Here is a 20455-nt window from a genome sequence, read left to right on the forward strand (position 1 = left end):
TGCAATATTCCATTTGTTCTATCGATTCGTGCCGTTTCAACTCTATGTTAGCTTTACGTAAGCGGCATCCTCTTTTTAACTAAATCCACCGTGTCTTCGAGTAGCGTGTGTTCTGGCGCCCTTTGTGCCGCATGGTTTTGTACGAAGGGGCTGAAACAGATAAGGGCAAACGATTTTTCGGAGCAGTGTAAATAGCTGATGCAACCGAGTTTTGTAAAACGTTAAACCGTTGAGCGGCAAAAGGCAACACGCCATACATTTATAGGTTACCAAGCAACCAATCCATTCTCTCTGGTCTAGTCATCTATTCAAGTGTACGTAGTCCAATTTCTCGAAGTACCGCTGTTTTATCCGAACCGTGTGCATTGCTAATCAGGAATTCGTCGTTTCATAGGTTATAAGCTTAACACAATTATTATAACCCGCTTTGTATTCCAATTCGCGCATAAATCGCTATTGTTTCATAGTTTAGATAAAAAGGGGCCACGTATAAACACGTGGCAATTGTTTGCTAGGATCGTGCACGCTTGATCTTGTATCGAGCAGGGCTCATGACCAGACTTCAAAACGAGGTTCGTTGTGTCCTTTTTCAAATGTTTTCAACTCTTTTGTTTTCGTTCCGTACACTGTTGTGTTATGTTTACTATCGACTACATTTAAGAAGCTGTTTTACTCCTTTTACTGCGAGCTGTACATTTTCTAAGCTATCGCTTTGTGGTCCTCGGTATGGCCTCTAAACTAACTGTGTAGGGTAGGTTAGCCACTAGTATCCGATCCCATCCGGTGTCGTTGAAAGTTTCACTTGAGTTGCAATTATTGAACAAAAAATCATTGAATTTGTTTAAAACGTTCCTAAACATGCTCTTTTTTGTTCGCTTCTCAAGTGATTGACGCGAAAGAGTAAACGTAATGTGAAAAAAAGAGATTTTTGAGAAGAGAAAATGTACGCCCAATAAATCCACATCACTGGATATTAATATGAATGTTAACCAATTTTTAGTATAACAAACTAGCGAAAATAACAGAAATCAAACCAGCGCTTCGGCAACTTCAGGCTGGCTTCGCATAAAACTAGAAAAACCGATGCCTAAAAATAGGATGCGTCCCATTTTATTTGAAACGCATCTCAATCGTGTGCCGATACGCTACGAGAAATAAAAGACAGATGAAAACATACGCAAAAGCCAAATACAAAATTCCATCCACGGTATCGTTTGCATATCGCTCATTTGTGCAAGCTGGTTTAGAGTTTTAGTTTTTATACATAATAATAAACAAGACAAACAAACGCCCAGGTATATTGATAAATAGGTACAGGAGCAACTCAGCATAAGAAGTATTTTACGTCCCATTCGTCCGCCATTTGGCAGCCAATCATGGATGTTGCAAACTCCATGCCTAGATGAGTAGCAATGGGTAGTGCAAATAAAATCGTAACATAAGCACAGAATGTAATGTTTTAACACCATACGTACGCAAGAGTTAAATCAGATGAAAAAAAACACATAAGCAAAGACATAAAAAACAGAAGACGATAATAATCACAACGTATCGCAAATTTGTATACATGTTTTAGTTCCCATGGCATAGCACTCAAAGATCTCTAGCGATCCTGCGACGCGTTGACCCAGTCGAAACGGATGGGAATCTAATTTATATATTTGTTTTTTTTTCTTGGTATTTTCTATATTGCTGAATGCTTCATACGGGTGCAAAGCTGCTTTTATACATTCAACATACTATGGTGCCATTTTCCTGCGGTTGCAATGTATTGTCGATTCGCTTATCGATAATTGATCGCTTTTCCTTTTACAAGCGGTGGCTGGCAGACTTTCGCTTCTTGCGAAACATATCCATCCAGTGCGTGGAGTGATTTTCGATCGTAGGGACAAACGATAAACCAGATTGCTAGCAAAATAAGCAAAAAAGTAGCCGCTACAGTTTGAAGAATGCTTGCATGATAAGAGTGAAACATTGTTGGCAACATTTGTCCGTTAGACAAAGGTGGGTGTTTGAGCCAGTTTAGTTTCGTATTGCTAGCTGCTCAAGCAGTACTGCATCCGTAGCTGGCAGAAGGCAATAGGGATGCTTCTTCTGATAAAAACAAATTTGAGCGCATTTTATGATTCCTGTCATGGAACAGTGTACAACAATTTTCATATGAATAGACAAGAACATCACCGAGCAAAGATACTTTGTAGAATAACAGCGAGACACTATTGCAAGAAGTAGGAGATGCGATTGATAGCTGGCCAGCCTAGAAGTGGCCCATGTACGTTTGTCGCCAAAGGAATTGGCTAGGATTTAAATGTCTAGCAAAATGTACACGTGGACGCAATGGTGATAAACCACCATGAACTGAAAAAGTGGCAAGATTATAACGAAAAACAAAAACACGTTTCTACAGCTACTGACGAGAGGATAAATGCGATAATAAAGACATACAGTTCAATGTTCGAAATAAAAAAAATGAAACCGAGTTTCTTGAACAACATTTTCTTAAATTAGCAACAATAACTACATCTTCACAAAACTGTAAACAGAATGCGCACTTACCAACTGTCATTTCAAACATCCGACATTCCGACATGTCGGAATGTAAGTCTGCAATATATAAGTCTGCTTTCATTTTAATATGTTTGCCGATTTATTTTAAAATATATTTACTATCTCAATCTCTTGGTTTTCAATGAGTAAGTTGATAAGTTAAAGATAATATAAATGATAATAGAATTGACAGAGCAAACTGAAAACAAACAATAGCATGACATACAGTTTTGTTATTGTCCTATGTGTTTACGTTTACGTCAATATTTTGACCGGTATTGTAATCCTATTTGATAACATATTTTTTCATAACAACCAAAGGTATTTCGTATAAACACTGCAAATAATGATCCTCAAATTCAAAGACGCCATAAAGTACTATAACTGCGAATAATTGCAGTGACACATGCAAAGTCTTTCCGGATAATTGTGTGGGATTCTTTAACTCGTCCTAGCTGTTGGATCCAAAATGTACTGCATATACCATGGATAAGCAAATAATGCAGTGAAATTTTCTGTAACGTCTTCCTTTAAAGCAAACACAAACCCACAAGAGAAGCAGAAGAAAAATACGGGGTTCTTATCGTGTTGTACATGGTTTTTTCATCAATAAACGATAGCACACTATGAATGTGTTGATGAATTATTGTCGAACGCGTTACTTCGGTAAACGAACGTTTTTCCCTTTTGCCAGAGAAAATTCAACTGTGTCCACCACCGACAGTAAAAGAAAAGGTAATGCATCAAAAAGCACAATTGAACGATATACCGTTCTTCTGTTAATTCTCAGTAATTTTGCTTTTTAGGAGAAATGAAGGAACCATCAGAAAACACGATCGTGGTGGAGAAGGAAAACAATATCACGCTGATTGGAATCAACCGTTCAAAGGTGAGAAATGCAATCGATTCGACGACGGGCACAAAGTTGGCGGCTGCAATCGCCGAGTTCGAAGCCGATCCCAAAGCGGATATTGGCATATTGCATGGAATCGGTGGAACTTTTTGCTCCGGCTATGATCTCAGTGAGCTAGCCGATTCGCAGCAGCCTGAGCAAATTCAACGAATCGTTCAAAATCCGGACGGCGTAATGGGCCCCACAAGGCGAATGATCAGGAAACCAATGGTGTGCGCCATCAGCGGATACTGTGTGGCTGGCGGGCTAGAGCTGGGACTGATGTGCGATCTGCGCGTGATGGAGGAGAATGCCGTGCTCGGTTTCTACAATCGGCGCTTTGGGGTTCCACTGATCGATGGCGGCACGGTGCGTCTTCCAGCGTTGATAGGGCTTTCGAGAGCGCTGGATCTGATGCTTACCGGGAGAAGCGTGACCTCCAAGGAAGCATTCGAAATCGGACTCGTCAATCGCGTGGTTGCTATCGGGTCGGGGCTAGGCCAGGCTCTCAATCTAGCGATGAGTATTGCAAAATATCCGCAACTTTGTATCCGCCACGACCGGGATTCCGCGTATTACGGTGCGTTCTCGGCACACACGTTCGAGGAAGCAATGGCACGGGAATCATCGAGTGTTACTGTGGAGTTGCTGCAGGAGGCGAAAGTTGGGGCAGAAAAGTTTCGCCAGGGAATTGGTCGCGGTGGCAGCTTCGGTGGAATCAAGGAAAAAAAGATGGCAGACTGGGAGAAATCTGAAATGCACTATGAGTCGAAACTTTAGTTGATGGTTTTTAATTTTTCAATAAATATAAACGTTTAAATGTTTTAAAGCACATATTATACTGTAATGCACTGAATGTAATTGCGAGAAAAAAAAAAGCAAAGGGCCCTCCACTCGATAGTGCCGCTTCTACGGAGTAAAAATTGTTTCGATAGAGAAGTGCAGCTGGCTGCAAAAAAAGGAACAATTTTAGTACTCCCCGACGGGGAATCGAACCCCGGTCTCCCGCGTGACAGGCGGGGATACTGACCACTATACTATCGAGGACTTAGTATATAGTAGTGCACTCTTTCTTCTGGCGTAGAGTTGATTTCAAATCCTGTCGTCATCATCATTAGTTTAAGAAACATGCGAACCATCTATTTATCTAACAATTGATTTACTAAAAGTTTTTTTTGCCAGCTTACATCAGCTAATCTTGTATCATGTGTGTATGGATGTGTTGTGTGCTAGTAGTGAGTAAACGAAGATACATTGACGCGCACATGTCCTCGATTTGTATGAGCTCAAGAAATACGAGTTCTAACAGGCATTTTGAGGGTCCTACTGAGGGACATAGTTTGGTACATCCATGTGGTTCTTACAACAGAGATTGCCTGCTTTACTGAGGCCATAATATTCCACTAACTCCTGTTTTTATTCGTCACATTACTATGTTAAGAAGAAAACGATGAACAGCACATGCGTTATCTGGAATCCATCGAATCAAGCTGTGAAACCTTCTCCATGCCATCGGTACATACTCCTTTCTTTCGATAGATTTCGGCTGACACGCGTTAAACACGGATTTTTTGGGGGGTTGTCCTTGTACTTAAATTAACAGATACACGAGAACATGTCCGGAGTGGTTCATAGTACAGTTGAAGCTGTTAATAAATGCTCTTGCTATTTTAATCTTTCGTACAAATTCTAGCTCACCAGAGCGAGGTAATCACTCTAATTAGAAATCCATGCTCCTCTGCTTTGCGTCATGCTTCATTATATGGGTATGTGTATTCTACCACAATTTCACCTCGATAACGTCTCGAGAGTAAGGACACGATCATGATTTTTCAAGTTGTACGAATAGTAGTAATTGATTCTAACGATAAAACAGAAGAATTCTGCTCTATTTGGGTGAGAGAGAGGAGGACAGATTCAGTTAGAATAGGAAATAGGTATTTTATTTCTTTTCCTATAGATTGTTTCCTTTTGTTTCGCTTTCTTATACAATTCTTTTCGTTCTTTTCATTTTGTTGTCTAATATGCGAATGTGCGATCGATTAAAATGTACCTCCGAATGCCGAATGGAATATATTCGAGCTTACTTTTTCTCCACTTTTGTTCAAGGTGTGGTGTGTGTTTATTTTTATTTGTGTTTTATACTTCACGAAATACGTTTTACGTTATTTAGATAAAAAATGGATTATTTTTCTCATTTTGTCCCATGCCCTCTTTCCTATCCATCCTCATGGTTTGCACTCATTTAGCGACCCTTAAAGTTGAGTTTACTAAACTTAATTTTGTGTGGTGCAATCCGGTGCGTTACCATTCTCTCTTCAGTACAGAAATCCCTATGTCTCTGTGCACCCGATCTTACTTGGTCACGTATTTTATAGAAGATTTGAGAGCCTAGTGCTCTAATGTTGATGCCCGGTGGCGAATTGGCCGGAAGCTCACTACTCGTTTCTTTATAAGTCGAAAACTATAACCACAAATGTATGCTGATAGCTCGATTCTATAACAATGTCCTTTTTCCAATTTTTGAGAGTTGATTTGTGCCCTTTTCTTTAAAACAAAACATTTCAAATTATTCTCGAACCTAGCAATTGGTAATATTCAATCGAAAAGCTACAAGTAGTAGCACATTCAATTGAAATACTTCTCCAATTTCCTTCATCCAATATGATTTTAAGATTTGCTTTAATGTTGTTTTGATCTTAAAAAACATGCCCATCGGCTTAGAAATTTTACAAAAATATCCCTTAATCAAGTGTTTTCAGATATTCTACCGAAACATCTATCTAGTTCGGAACGTTCACATGATTCATTGAAAACACAGTTAGCAGGTGGAGTAAGTGCGATTAAATGATACGGTCGTTATCTTCATTGTGCTTTCGTCTTCGTCCAACTCTCCGCATTCCCTGAACCCAAGGCTGTTGGCATCATCTCTTCGATTGATCAGTCCAAACGTTTCTGTGGTTATTTAGGTTATTTCGCTTTACAAAAGCGAAGTCTAACATTCGAACCCGATTTTCACCCAAAGGCAACCGCTTTCCGCTCTCATCGTACCCCGTTGAATGGTATTCTTCAAGCGCTAGTCTTCTTTCATCAGTAAAATCTTGGTTTTCTCTTACATACGCAGGATTTCGGAAACGCTTACCCCTTCCGTACACCGCCGACACAGTAAAACCAAAAAAACGATATTTTTAAAAATTTTACAGCTATCACTTGCGACACAACACTTCCTGAGTCCGCTTAGTCAAACGCGGAAAGCCGTTTATCCGTGGCCACCGTCGTCGTGTTGCAGCAACGGCTGATTTGTTTCTATTCTGGACGATAATGATTGCTTACACAAACAAGATGCACAAGTTTTATACGCTTCTAATTTCAATTCAGTTGTACGTGACCTTCCACCGACTAATACGAACTTCCTCTCAATGCTCGACTTGTGTGGGATATCATCCTAAGATCGCCTTGCCATAGGACCTAGTAATCTGAGCCCCCGTTATAAAGACACCATATTTTTTGCCAATAGAAGAATCCTTATATACGAAAATCATGTGTGTGCCCTCGCGGAGGGATCAGGGAAACAATAAATTACTAACTTAAAATTACGTAAATTGAAATCGAAACTTCGCTCCATAACGGCCTCAGATTTTGCATTGAAACCATACCAACTATTTAACCAAAATGTTCCACACTAACTATACTGGAAAATTCACTAGCATTCCTATGAACTGTGTGCGGGCATCATCCCCGCAAGGGGCCTACCATTCATGATGGAATAAATGTGCTGACTACTCTTTGTTCAGCTCTCTCATTGAAAAACAGAATCGGCTCTCGTAACCAAGTGCAGTGTACAAAACTCTTTCAAATTTGCCATGGTCTTATTGACGATCCTGCATCAGGTATCAGCTTCATGACTTAGCAGAAAAAAACCTTCAAGACAGGCTTGACATATTTTACACCACTTTTATCTCATCCTTTCTGCATGTAAATCCGAGTCTGCAAAACAAAACAAGTTTGTACTGACGAAAGAAGTTGCCTAAAGTAATCAAACTAAGTTACTCTCTCTCTCTCTCTCTCTCTCTCTCTCTCTCTCTGTCTCCGAGCCGAGGACACTCAGATTTTCAGTGACACGCAAAGTGATTTCGTTGTGTACGGCCAGAGCAAAACAATCACCAAAATGCTGTGCTTCTTTCTGTTACTGTGTTGTACGCGTTTTGTGGCGTACCTGTACCAAAAAAATATAAGCCTTTCTACGGCCGCATGTATGCATTTGCCCGTTTCTATTAATGAACTCCCAACGGATAAGAGTTGTAGGGGATGATATTTGTTATCGCGTGTACGTAACACAATCTGCCTGTCTTTCGATGTTTTGGCCCTTGACTTCGAGAACATTTAGTTTAAGCACTTCCTTTTACCGCCATCCATCTTTTATCAAACTACAACGGTTGCCCTGCATTGGGTTTCATTCGATTTCCCTTCTATCACACCGTGTCCCAAATTTTATCACTCGTCTTACTTTCTCTTTCTCTCTCCTCTCGGATTCATCTTGCTACTCGCTATACGCTTCAAGTGAACCTTTTGCAAATTTAGCTTCCTTCCTTTGAATGAATGTTCTTCCTTCATCCGCGCCATAAGTTTAATCCTCTTTCTGATTGATGATGGTTGCGTGTTTCACCTCGTACTGATCCTGATCCTTATCGCCCCAGCCCCAGGTCGCGTGGCTACCGTCGCCCGTGCGTTTCACACGCTTTTCTACGATTTCCTTCGAGACGGTCTTGAGATCGTACGCCCAGCCAATCTTAGAGAAGAAATCAATGAATGCCGTTGTCAGATTCATCCGGTAGTTGCCCAGCTCAGCCGTTTTGTAGTCCCACGGGAACACATGATGATAGTTGTGCCAACCCTCGCCAAAAGCGAACGAAGCCACCGTGCGGTTCTCCGACGGGGAAATGCTCCTAATGAGTAAAAAGTGAAAGGCATTTCATCGATTAGCAATGGCGGCGTCGATAATAATACAAACGACAAACAAATCAACAGCTAACAAACAAACAAACAAACGAATAAACAGATTAAGCGAGCCTGCTGTGGGAAACACGCCACTTTTGCCAGGCATGGGAAAATTCGTTTGTTGTGCCTTGCCAGAATTGATTACTTACTTATCGTACGGCTTATCACCCCACTTGTGGGCAGCGCTGTTGACCAGCCAAGTCACGTTCAAAATGAATGTCCAGCGGAACAGAGTGGCAACAAACCACGCGTTTGTCCAGCTTTCATTCCAGAAGTACACCGGAGCAATCGTAGGCAGCACGAAGCAGGCTAGCGGCATCAGGATCATGTAATGCCTAAAAACACAAGAGCCGGAAATCAGCAAAATGAGAGATAACATAAGGCATAGGTCAATGTTTATAGGAGTGGGGATGAAATTGAAAACATTTTTAATTTCAACGATACGGGTAGGTTCGGATTCACTTTCATTTATCGCAACAAAATTTACGCACTGGGGTTATCAAAATCAATTTGTCTGACAATAAATCGTAGAACAACGATAAATGATACAGAACCAGCTGAATTTTGGAACAAAACACGCTTCATACGCGTGCTAGAGACACGTGCATGTTGAACAATATTTCTCCTAATGCCTAGCAATACTCACTTGCGTTGGAAGCGCAACACGGGGTCACTTTCCAGGTCGGAAATGTCCAGCTGCTTGCCCTTCGCGATGACTTCCGGGTGCTTGCGACACAGCAGCCAGCCTATATGCGAGAAGAAGAAGCCACGGGTCGCGTTGTGCGGGTCAGCGTCGGTTTCCGAGTACTTGTGGTGCACCCGGTGATCGCGGGCCCAATGCAACGCGCAATCCTGGAACGCAATCGTGTTGAACACGGCCAATATGATGCGCAACGGAAGCTTCGCCTTATAGGATCGATGCGCCCACAGACGATGCGCACCGGCGGTAATGCCCAATCCGGATGCCACGTATAGGATAAATGCTGTTGAGGCGACAAAAAGGGGACGAACACTTCGATGAGCAAATTTTTCTAATCGCGTGATCACATTTTGGCACACCATGAGGCACACTTACCGAAACCGATGGTGTAAAGTCGGGCCGAGGTCAACATTAACCAGACGCCGTAAACGGCGGCCAAATGAAGGTAGCCAAAGGCAAGCACATTTCTCCAGACCAGCTTGATCTTGCGCTTTTCGGCACGCTTCAGCGGGGTCACATCCTTTGCCAGTCCTCCGTCGATCGTTTCGGCATCAATCTCGTTCAGAACGCCCGTAGCCTCAACCGTTGCGTTAGGGGCCATTTTTGCAGTTCAACCTCAGACGTCTGTCGTGTAACGCGTGCGTTCCTAAGTGCACTGCAGGTGGAAAGCGAAAATAAATAGATATTTATAGGGTGAATAAAACACGAAATAAAATGATAAAAAATGAAAACGAGTTAGAATGGCACCCCCAATAGCTTCTCTCCCAATCAATACGCGAGATTCAAACATGCGAAGGAGGGAGGAGATTGGTTTTCCTTGTCACAGTTTCATATGCAAAGTGAAAAGGTCAGGGCCATCGATATGCAACGAGCCATTCGCGGAGCCTTAGCTAATCGATAATCAGCTCCGAGCAACAGTAGCTGCATGACACGGTTTAAAAATATCTGCACTCGCTGTATTCGCTTTTTCCGCAGATTCCGTAAATCAATTTCGTACAATTGGCAAAGTGCACATTTTGGGGTCCTTCTTGGGGCCGAAAATTCCACATCTACGCTCCATACACTCCTCTACGAGTTACGATAAAAACTACTCCTTTACCAGCAGAAAAAAAAAAACACAAAAATACACAGTGCTTCGCCAAGGACTAAGTCGTCTTTTGCGGTAATCGTTTCTTTCTTCTAATGCGCGTGCATTATTCAGGAGCAACAGATGGTTCCAGCGACGCAGTACACACAGAGAGCCCATGTTATGTCGTCATGCAGACGCCAAGACCCTGCACAGGCTGGGGCACATTATATCAAAGCAGAAGCCCACTCCGAAAGCTGCGTTGTTTCACACGCACCACACCCTTCCACGTATCTAAAACACACATTGGGGGAGAGGCTAATCGTACGTCGATTGGCAGCAAACAACGCGCGGTGATTAGCTTAAAAAAGGCCAATTTTCCACATGACTATCAGACAAGACAAAGAACCGTCCGCACGCCATCCTCATCCCAAATGAAATTCCGTTTTTCGCGCATAGAACACTCGACCGAGTCGCAATTTCCTTCGTGCGTGATGCCACCTCGCAGCAAAACACTTACAAAATCGTCGGAAATAAACAGCTTCTAACACGCTGGCGGCGACGAGCGGCCTTGCTTGGGATGTAATGATTTTCGATGTAATTCGATCCGGAGGAAATTCGCGCAGAGGAAAATTTCGACCGACCTTCACACTTCGTTGTCGTTGTGGGCAGTTGCGTTCGGTTGCGAACCGTGGTATATTCTGCTGCAACATTAACAGAAAACTGAACCCCCGCACGAAACACGAGCGTATCTTCACACTCTCCCTGTGCAACGGTGGTTTGGTTTGCCAATTTCCCCCTGAAGGAACTTCCTAAACCGGGCTCTGCTCTCACTCACTTCGGGCATCACGCACCAAACAGGCGTTCAGGTTGGCTCTCGTGTGTTGATGTACCAGGGAGTGTGAGAATCGCGGTCGAGGCTGGACAACTTTGACCAAGAGCGGAATATAAGCACGTTTTGTGGGCAGGAAAACGTGACACGCAGAACGTGTTTGGTGAGACAAATTATGTAAACAAACTGTTTTGCATCGTCTTGTATTTCAAGTTTTTAACTCAAAGTTGAAAGTACCAATTAAACACTGAAAATGACCAGAAATACTAGCGCCTCTAATTGCGCTTTGCTATAAAAATTGCGCTTTTCATACACTTTGCTCTTTGTTGAAGCAGCAAAAAAGAACTCTCCTACCGAAGCGGTACGAGAAAATGGGAAAACCATGGGAGATCCCGCTTCTCAGCTGTAACAGTTGAGAGACTTGGGAGAAGAACCCAAACAGCAGAAAAAAGCGTCCGCATTGTCTGTGTTGCAGTGGATCGATAAAAGAAAAGGAAACACTCTCCTGCCGAAGAAACCGACATACCGTCGCGCCTAGCCAGATATCACCCATCTCCACCTCCTCATAATGCGCCTTCGTCTGGCTTGTCGATCCATTTGCGAAGGCAGGGGGGAAAATCGATTTTCCAGCCAAGGACAAAGCGCAGAGGGAAAGAGAGCCGCGAATGAGCAAAAAATGATAGTAAACAGCTGATTCCCCACAACTTTCCGGGAGAGCTGAATAAAATTTCAGGATGGCTTCTCTTCATGTCCAATAGGGAAATTTCGTTCCTAATCATTGAGGCACATTAGCGAAGAAGGAAAGAGAAAAAAACCCTCACCTACGGCCACTTAATGAGCAGAATTTAATTAGCATTGGAAAGTGTTTTTTCCATAGCTACACATGTTGTTTTTGTGCTCATCCAGGAAGAGAAATGAACCGCAATTATTTCGTCAACCACGGCGTGGTACAGTGGCAACAGATAATGCTTGCTGTAGCTTGGTCTGGAATGACGCACTTGAAATACCAACGACGACATACAAACCGTCGATTTGGCTTGGGTGGCGTAAATTTTAATTAAAGCGTAAAAACAACTCCCCCAGCTTCCATCGTAATCACATGGGACACAAAGAAAAAATAGCACATTAAAAGATATCCAGGTGCCGCTAATGCTTTAAGCGCGATTCCAAATCGACCTAACGCCTCGATCCTTCTTAGCGCGAAAATTAGCATTCTGCGCGAGCAAGCCGCGCCAGTATGGTCACGTGCGTAACAGTGCGGACTCAGCCACCCATTTACGTCTCTCTTGCTTTATTTATTACATTATGCAGTCTCCACACGGCCCCAAACGATCCATATACAACGAAAATGAAGCTTACATCTAAATCTAATCACCGACAGAAATAAAGTGAATCGGTTAAGTATGAATATTGTGTTCCTTCCGGAACGGATTGTTACGTTATTTTTACCCCCTAGTACAACAAAAACATCACAGCACGAAATTCAGCCTACGAAAACTATAGCTTACCCTCATCGGTAATAGTTCATTCAAAAGAGCATCAATATTCATGGTGCTTCACTTAAGTTTGTCTGTATAAAAAACAGCACCTGCATTAGGAGCCGATCACGCTGAGTGTTCAGTTTTAAAAATAGAACCGCGTTCTCGCCAAAATTGAACCAACTGCCAAAAGTTCGAAACAAAATAAATGACCCCAACGGTAACTCTGCTTTTCGATCGACTATTGCAGGCACCTGCTTCTAGTTGTAGGCAAAATAAGACTACTTGGGTCACCCTAAACGCACCTTTTATGCTTTGGTAAACAACTGAAACTATTCTACCTCAGGCACTACGTTTCACCAGCGTTCGCACACAACGCTGTTCTATTTGAAGTGTTCGCCAACGACGTCAAAGTGGTACTGAACTGAAAATGCCACCTATCCTGCTGGGCAACCAGTGAACGTGCTACGCGGGCTCGTCAGCACAGCTCACTTGAGGAACGCCTAAGGTGAAAAAGGTATCATCCTGCTCGGGCTGATAAGAAATCAAAGGAGTTCCCACAGGAGCTCCTGAAGGGCCGTCAAAACACATGGAGGGATAGAAGACCGGATGGATGGAGGAATGCTTTTCTAATCGTAGTGTTTTGTTGTTTTTTTTTGCTTATAATATCAAGTTCACGTTGCGAGGCGCTGGCAGTGCACGCGGTTGTGATGCTGCTCATCCCCTCCCGATCATCGGCGTCATTAGCTGGTGTCATTAGCGATCGCGTCGATGCACCTCGGTTGCATAGTGCACCGGTGATGATCACAACGTGACGTTAGTGATAGGAAAAGGTACGCGTGCAACTCCCAGTTGTTACTGAGTTCTACAGGGCCGCCTTTAAGGAGCGCATCAAAGGGAACCCCAAGTGTGTCTCGAGGGGGCTGGCTGCTGCTGTTAGAGGTCAGCAGCTACCGTCAGCTGATCTTCACCCAGAACTGCAACCTAATCGAGTGCTGATCAACTGTAGCTTCACATGGCTCGCCTGGATTGTGGTGCTTGTTGGCAATTTGGTGAATTTAAGCTTCGAGTCGCAGCATCGCACCCTTGTGCGATCTCGACAAACACGCACGCGTCATGTTAACACAAAGTGGCGGCAAAGAAGTAGCATCTCTTGATCAAAACACTTAGTTGAACACAAAACGGTTCGCTTCGCATCAGCTCATTCTCACGTGTTTCCGTCCGATGCTATCGTTGCCCTTTCCTGCGGTTGCAGTGATTACGGCTGCGTGATGCAAAACGAGACGCCTGTCGCTATTTGCAATCGTCGCCATAATCACGCCAGAAGCAGCCGACGTTTGAATGGGAATCAGGCGCAGGTCCTAGCCGGCGGCTGTGAAATCAACGTCAATCGGAGCTGCACACATTGTGAGTAGGATGGTTCATTTTTCTGACCAACAGCAGGCTCCCCTCGCCTCATACCATTGGCAAACTAATCAGCTGACAATGGAACGAACGCCAACGAAAGTGCTCTTTTGATGGGGAACGCACGCGCCTTTTCAATCAACGAATAATCAATCCTTTGGAAATGGCAATGGTGTGACTTATCCTGCCGACCATTCAAGGTTTGGCACAAAAAAGATTAGCCAATTACTGTGTGCTTTAGCCACATAATTTAGTCGCTTATGAAATTTAACAAGCCAGAAGCACGCTGAAATCTCACAAAAAAATAACCACCACTGTAAGATTTATCTCACTTTTAATGACATAAAAAACGTCGGTGGGGGTACGTATGTAGGTTAAATAAACATAAACGAATAGTAATTCTTTTAATTGTTTACCCTTCTAGCTCAAATGGCACGTTTTTGTAGCGTAAAACTTTGAACGACCTATTAAACACAAATCCACGTGAGTTCCATCCCATTAAACGACCCGAAATGGACACCGAAAAGCATTGTGACAATTATCTCGAAAAAAATGCAACGTATTTTTATGATTCTTGTGGGCACTAGCGGGCAAAAAGGGGAGAAAAGAAACACATTAGCCAATCCGGTTCGTTGGATGTAGAAACTAAAATTTCATGCGGCTTTAATGTGGCGCCAATACGCAAACCAAATCCAACGCAATGTGAAACTAGCGGTTGTGGTGCATGTGCAATATGCAGCCTGCAGAAGTTACCCTGGGCGTAAAATAACATGAAACCATTTTCCTTTGTACACACACGCACACACGCACACACACGCGTCTCAGTGCCGATCCAACGAATAAAAATGGTTGATAAAATGTGTGGCTGTTTCAATCGGCCCACTCACACCCATTTGGCGCAAGTTTATATATCGCATTTAACAGCATAAAGAATGGAAGTTGCTCTAGTTGCGTTTTGAGTGGCCTTACCGCATTTTGACATGGCGGGGGTTAAATTTTCTTCCCTCGCTGGTGTATCGCATGCGTCATGGCGTTGAATCAATTTTGCGTGCCCGTAACCCAATATCCATGCAATCGCATAAAGCACATAAAAGGAGTCAGTCAAAGGCATTCGGTGTTGTTCGGTGTATATGTTGCCAAAACCGCTGCCTTCACTCAGAACAGTAGCATTCGAAACATCCAAGCTGCTACTTCGTTACGATGATGACGGTTTGCTCAATGTGCCAAAGTTTTTCGAGTGAAACTGCACACTACTTCCTTCTCTAGCGATTCAACGGTGGCCAAACGACGATAATCGAACGGCAGCCTCCCCCCCAAGTTGTCTTCTTTCGTGAACGGTGGCGAGAAATTAGCACAGATTTCGATCACCATGGCAACAGATCGGTCCATGGGCAAGTCAGGGTCAACTAAATCCCACTCGGAGGAAATGATTGCTAGAGTGGACGTCCAATCGGGAGTGTGGGGCCCAGTAAGATACTCCTTTTTTTGTACCGCGCCACCTTGTCTAACATGTCTAGCGAACCGGCATTTCCTACATGCACCGGAGCTCCTCGAATACATCGTAATGCATTGCAGCGGTATGGGCATCGACAAAACGGAAAGGAAGCAATAGTGCAACCGGCTGCACACTTACTATGCCTTTCGCACGATTAGGTAAACTGAGAAATGGGAATTAAATGTAACCGGCCATCCTCTGCTGCGGAAGCGAGGGGGAAAAATTCAACCGAACCGAGACCACCCCCACCCACCCACCTCTCTCAAAACACATTCCACGCATGGCATACTCATGTGTGGGCAAAAACCGACCTGAGCAAGTCCACGGCTCACCTGTTGATTATGCAACGCCGTTGCATCGCGCTTAACATATTATTTTTTATCTCCAAGTTTCCATTTCCCGGGCGCCTGCGTTATGGGAGCGATTTTCACTTTCCTTGCCCAATTCACTTTTCACCAATTCTGCTGGTGTGGTGTGTTGCAAAAAAGGCAAATGTATAGTAAATATGGGTTTCTTTTTGGTGTCCTCTTTGGGAGCATTTTTTTACCAAACGTTTCAAAAAGGCACAGGATACTCAACGCAACAATCGATTGCCAACGACTGCAAATTTAAAAAAAATTTATGTAACATTTGCGCATATTAAAATAAATGCTTCAAGGGCTTGCCGCCTGGCACTAGAATCATGGCGGGCGTGCGGATGTATAAATAAACAAATCTTCATTTTCCGAAGCCCCATGCAACAACACCAACAACACAAATCTGCAAATGCTTTTCTCGTGTGATGTGAGGGTGGTGTGCTCTATTTTTGCTTCTACAATTCGGATCGATCATCCGGCGCACATGGCCCCAGCGTGATTCGTAGCATGACGGCGGCAGAGAGCGAGAAAGAATGAACGGAAGTGAGCCAAAACGAAAGAGCTGCTTTATGCTGCCAGAGTTCCATTGCCAAAAAAAAGGAAGCCATTTAAACTCGACTGTCAATTCACGCTGTGAGACGATGCGAATGACGAATAAATGTGAATGGGTTTTGAAGTAGTCCTTATCTCTTAATATAATAAAATGTGCATTAACCTGTGATCCCTAGGATCTTATGATAGCCCAAAGTAGACGATAATTATTGCTCCAGTAACGCAGTAATTCGCTTTCCTAGAACTCGACTAAAAAACAACCGTGAACTTGCTCTATTTTTGGTCGCATTTAGCAAAGGACGGCGTCCTCTCGCACCGTCCGGGGCAAAGCAGAGTGCAATTTTCCTCCATTGACGTTAGCAATGTTAGCGAGTTCGAAAAAGGGCACACACAAACGCACACACTCCCCCCTCGTAAATTCACACCTCAGCTGTAGGCCATGAAAATGGGAGCAGTTTGCCATCCGAGGTCAGGTGAGAAACCGCACCATTTGTGTGCATCTTATCTGTCAAGTTCAACTCTTTCGCCTGTACCTGTACATGGTGTCGCGAATTCTACAGCTTGAGGTCTTTACGTAATATCGCATCATTTTTCACACTCCGCTAGCTACCGCTGGAAGTAGTCCTAGCGGAATGTTTGCATGACCTACAACTCACCTCTCCCGAATTCGAGATGAGGTGTACGTGTGCCGCCTTCGTCTCGTGCTGCCCTAAAGCACCCTTTGAAAAATCACATCAGCAACTCGAGTTTTCAGCAACGTCTGCCCGGAAATAAAGTAACCCTTCATCGCGTGCCCGGCGCACGGGTGAAAATCAGCCTATTTTCACTGCAAATTTTTGGGGATGGGGGTTAGGAAAAATCATCCGACACTCTCCCGGCGGCGACGGAGCGTGACAGGGCGCAGAGACGCACGCCCACTCCACCCCCGGGAATGCAACATCAGGTGATCGACCGGCCGGAACAGGGGTGTGCGTTTCGGAGCGGTCACACCGGATAGGGGAGGAGGGAGGTGAATCACATTTATGTCGCAAACAGAATCCAATAGAAAATTAAATAAAATCAGCTCACCACTTTAATGACGCGCACTTTCACCGACAACAAAAAAACACCGAAACACGGCGCACTGGGACACAAAACGGAGGCGAATGTTTTCGCCCCCGAAACTTCTCTGCTCGCGAAAACGTACACACACACTCTCTCTCGCACGCGCTCACGCGATGGCGACAGCTGCGACAGGGAAAAGCAATTTTCCGTGTGGCCGGCTTCCGAGTGGCTCCCTGGAATGGGCGCTGAGGGGTCCTGCCTTTTAAAACAGGTGCCTCCTGGAAGAAAAAAAACTCCAAACTGAAGTTTGCTTCCCGTTCTACAAAAACAGCCAGCTGCTACTAGATGACAAATCGCGAAACTGAACTGGCTAGAATGATGTACTGAACGTTATATACAAAATCGCGCAAACGTCAAATTCTCTCCACCACCTGTCTCTTTCGCACTGCGTGCACGGCGTGCTGATTCCGCAGCTCTCACGCTCTAGCTCTCTCTCTCTCTCTCTCTCTCTCTTTCTCCCTCGCTCTCCGGTTGCAATCGTTAGCTAGCGCGAACAAGAGCAAAAAAACAACTACCAAAGCGTGTGATCACATCATCCCACAGTCATGCCATCCAACGGTGGTCCAGTAGGACCAACGGCTGCGGGAAGCAGGGGGACTTGACCACACAAGGGGAAAGGGGATAGCCTTCTTGGATGCAGCGCTATCAGCACGTCCTGGGAGTCCTGGTTCTCCTTCAATCAAGCGAACTACGCCGGGTGCACGCACACGTCAGCGTGTGCGAGGGAGAAGGTGAGTTAGCAACAGCGTGAAGCAAGAAAGCGAAGGAAAAACCGTTAATCCATGCCATTCCCAGAGATCAATTGATTGCACACCGCACACCTCTTCGTATGCACTTTCGGTCGAAAGGATTAGTACATGCAACTCCTGCCGCGTACCACCGGTATTATTCTTATCAGGCTAGCAGATTTGCAGCGTGTTCATATTGCTTTCACTAATAATCGCTGTCCGCACGTAGGCGCAATGTTTTCGGGCGCAGGATGGGGTCCCATTCTTTGGTTCACACGTTGACACTTCACCGCTCACGTAGCGTGGCTTACCTTTTCTCTTATCAGCAAACCTCAAATGTCACACCGATGCCAAATAGCGCCTTCTAACGTCCGGACAGAGATCGCCAAACACATGCACCCTGGAGCAAGCACCGCCGTACTGAGTGGGCTCGAATTTGGAGAAGCGTCGGCTTTCGGAAACGACAACGACTGAAAACTGCACACGTAGCGCTAGCGCTTGCTGCGATGGCCGCGGGCCCGGATGGTGCCGAAAAAAGAATTTCCCTTTTTCCCTCCGACTGCAGAATGCGTGAGTCCGTTGGCAGTCAACGCCGCGGTGCAGAAGAACTACTAGCGCTAATAACCACGCGCACGCCGAGCGGATGGCTTTTTGCGAATGAATAAGTTGGAAGAAGAAAAAGGTGCAGAAAATCATACGATCTTTCGGCGAACCGGCGAGCTAGTTGTCTCGGTTGTTCCTACTGCTAAGGGCTCTCGTACTAGCGTTAGTATGGATACCAAGCACGCGCGCGCTACCGAGAAAGTATTGTTATCGGGCCGACTGCGCTCAAAGCAATAGAGCTTGTGGTCACCGATACGTATTAATGTCTAGATAAAGAAAACTTAATATGATGTGCATCGGTTGAAGATGGGTTTTAATTTATGGTATTTTTAGGACTTGCTTCCTTCCTGAATAGGACCATTTCTATAAAGAAGCCTATTACAAACGATAACATCACAGGTGGAAACAATAACAAAAGATCAACATGCTCCAGATAGTCGGAAATACTTTAATTGCATTGACCGAGATAATCGGTTGATAAGATTCTCAGACCAAAATCCGACAAAGCTAGGTAGACACAATAACCGTGGGATTTTGTCGAATATTGATTAGCAAAACCTTTAAGGAAGTGTACCGGCATTTTTTACAACAATTACGTAGCACCATCAAAAGGGTAAGATTACTATAGGTGTTATGGGAAAGACAAAACGATAAGTATTTGTTGTTGCGTTCGGTTATCTCAGTAATTCAGTTATCAGTACTTTATCAGTACAGCAGGTGCAACAGCTTTTTTTCAGCAACGCTTGATTAGTGCTATGATCTATCACACACCCTTATGGAGGATGAACACGTGTTTGGCTGGTGAAAGATTCTCAGCATGGCATACAAGCATGACTAGATTGAAACGGGAACATGACTATGATCATATGTTTAAATTATGACCCACTGTACACCCCAAGCAAATCCACGTCATCGTAAATACGTCAAACAAAGTGTACGGAAAGTTCACGTGTTAGATTAGTTTTAATCATCGAATAGACCTTTTTTTTCATTATTGTTTATAAATATTTATTCAAAACGTCGTCATAGCGAATGTACCAAGATTTGTGTTACGCGCTGTATAGTACGTAGCGGTCATTTTCATTGCAGTTAATGGAAAACGTGCATCAACGTGTCTTTTGTTTGTTTGTCTATTTTGTATTTGGGTTTCGTTGGGCGTGCAAAGGCGATCGAAACAAAACAGACAGACACCAAACGTTCTAGTTGCTCGACTATTTGTAAATTACGCGTTGGAACATTCACATGGAGTCATGTTATTGCTGGAACACGTTTGGATATTCTTTTCTATAGTGCCAACCGATGTTTTATTTTTTGCAACGCAAATAAATGCGAAATGCGAAAGAAATACCGGCTTCCTGGTAACAGCTGCGAGTGCAAGTGAGATGACTAACAGTGTACAGTAAAATCGGCTGTTGTTTGTTGATTGACTGAGGAAGTGAGTGCAAAAGAACTATCGCTGCGCGCGTAGCAAAAGTGAGAGAACCTGAAAAGGCGCGAATACAGCCTCTCACGAAGCGAAAAAGAAGAGAAAATCATCTTTAAAAGGGATAAATAACGAATTAGCGGCCTGTTGGTCTATATCGTACGAAAGAGTAGTCATTTAGCATACTATTTCTGACTTATGAAAATGAATTTTTCGTGTTCCATCACATGCATCAGATTGTAAAACATGTAGATCCTTCTACTCCCAATGCAGCGTC

General features: G+C 44.0%; 2 protein-coding genes and 1 non-coding gene across 4 annotated transcripts; 1 reads left to right on the top strand and 2 right to left on the bottom strand.

The window, feature by feature from the left end:
- Positions 1-2895: 2895 nt before the first annotated feature.
- On the top strand, positions 2896-4262 carry LOC128731985 (uncharacterized). The gene is made up of 2 exons (XM_053825145.1): positions 2896-3282; positions 3354-4262. The coding sequence occupies exons 1-2, from the start codon at positions 3174-3176 to the stop codon at positions 4217-4219; spliced, it is 975 nt and encodes a 324-aa protein (XP_053681120.1). The 5' UTR covers positions 2896-3173; the 3' UTR covers positions 4220-4262.
- A 152-nt stretch (positions 4263-4414) lies between these two features.
- Trnad-guc (transfer RNA aspartic acid (anticodon GUC)) lies at positions 4415-4486 on the bottom strand. Its single transcript has one exon. It is a non-coding gene; the product is annotated as a tRNA-Asp (tRNA).
- A 99-nt stretch (positions 4487-4585) lies between these two features.
- LOC128730318 (acyl-CoA Delta-9 desaturase-like) lies at positions 4586-18602 on the bottom strand. Of its 2 annotated transcripts, none has more exons than XM_053823359.1 (5): positions 18464-18602; positions 9513-9792; positions 9084-9420; positions 8587-8772; positions 4586-8385 (listed from the first exon to the last, which is right to left on the bottom strand). In XM_053823359.1, the coding sequence occupies exons 2-5, from the start codon at positions 9736-9738 to the stop codon at positions 8067-8069; spliced, it is 1068 nt and encodes a 355-aa protein (XP_053679334.1). In that variant the 5' UTR covers positions 9739-9792; positions 18464-18602; the 3' UTR covers positions 4586-8066. The 2 variants fall into 2 exon arrangements, with proteins under 2 accessions (XP_053679334.1, XP_053679335.1); XM_053823360.1 differs by lacking the exon at positions 18464-18602 and adding an exon at positions 17389-17566.
- Positions 18603-20455: the final 1853 nt, after the last annotated feature.

Source organism: Anopheles nili, chromosome 2, assembly GCF_943737925.1.
Source record: "Anopheles nili chromosome 2, idAnoNiliSN_F5_01, whole genome shotgun sequence".
NCBI lineage: Eukaryota > Metazoa > Arthropoda > Insecta > Diptera > Culicidae > Anopheles > Anopheles nili.

Bases quoted from the DNA above. Each gene is read 5' to 3' on its own strand.
- LOC128730318 (XM_053823359.1), bottom strand. From the start codon at position 9,738: ATGGCCCCTAACGCAACGGTTGAGGCTACGGGCGTTCTGAACGAGATT. The intron at 9,421-9,512 runs GTAAGTGTGCCT...TCGCCTCAACAG, and splicing joins ACTTTACACCATCGGTTTCG to CATTTATCCTATACGTGGCA. The intron at 8,386-8,586 runs GTAAGTAATCAA...TTTACTCATTAG, and splicing joins GGTGATAAGCCGTACGATAA to GAGCATTTCCCCGTCGGAGA.
- LOC128731985 (XM_053825145.1), top strand. From the start codon at position 3,174: ATGAATGTGTTGATGAATTATTGTCGAACGCGTTACTTCGGTAAACGA. The intron at 3,283-3,353 runs GTAATGCATCAA...TTTGCTTTTTAG, and splicing joins CACCGACAGTAAAAGAAAAG to GAGAAATGAAGGAACCATCA.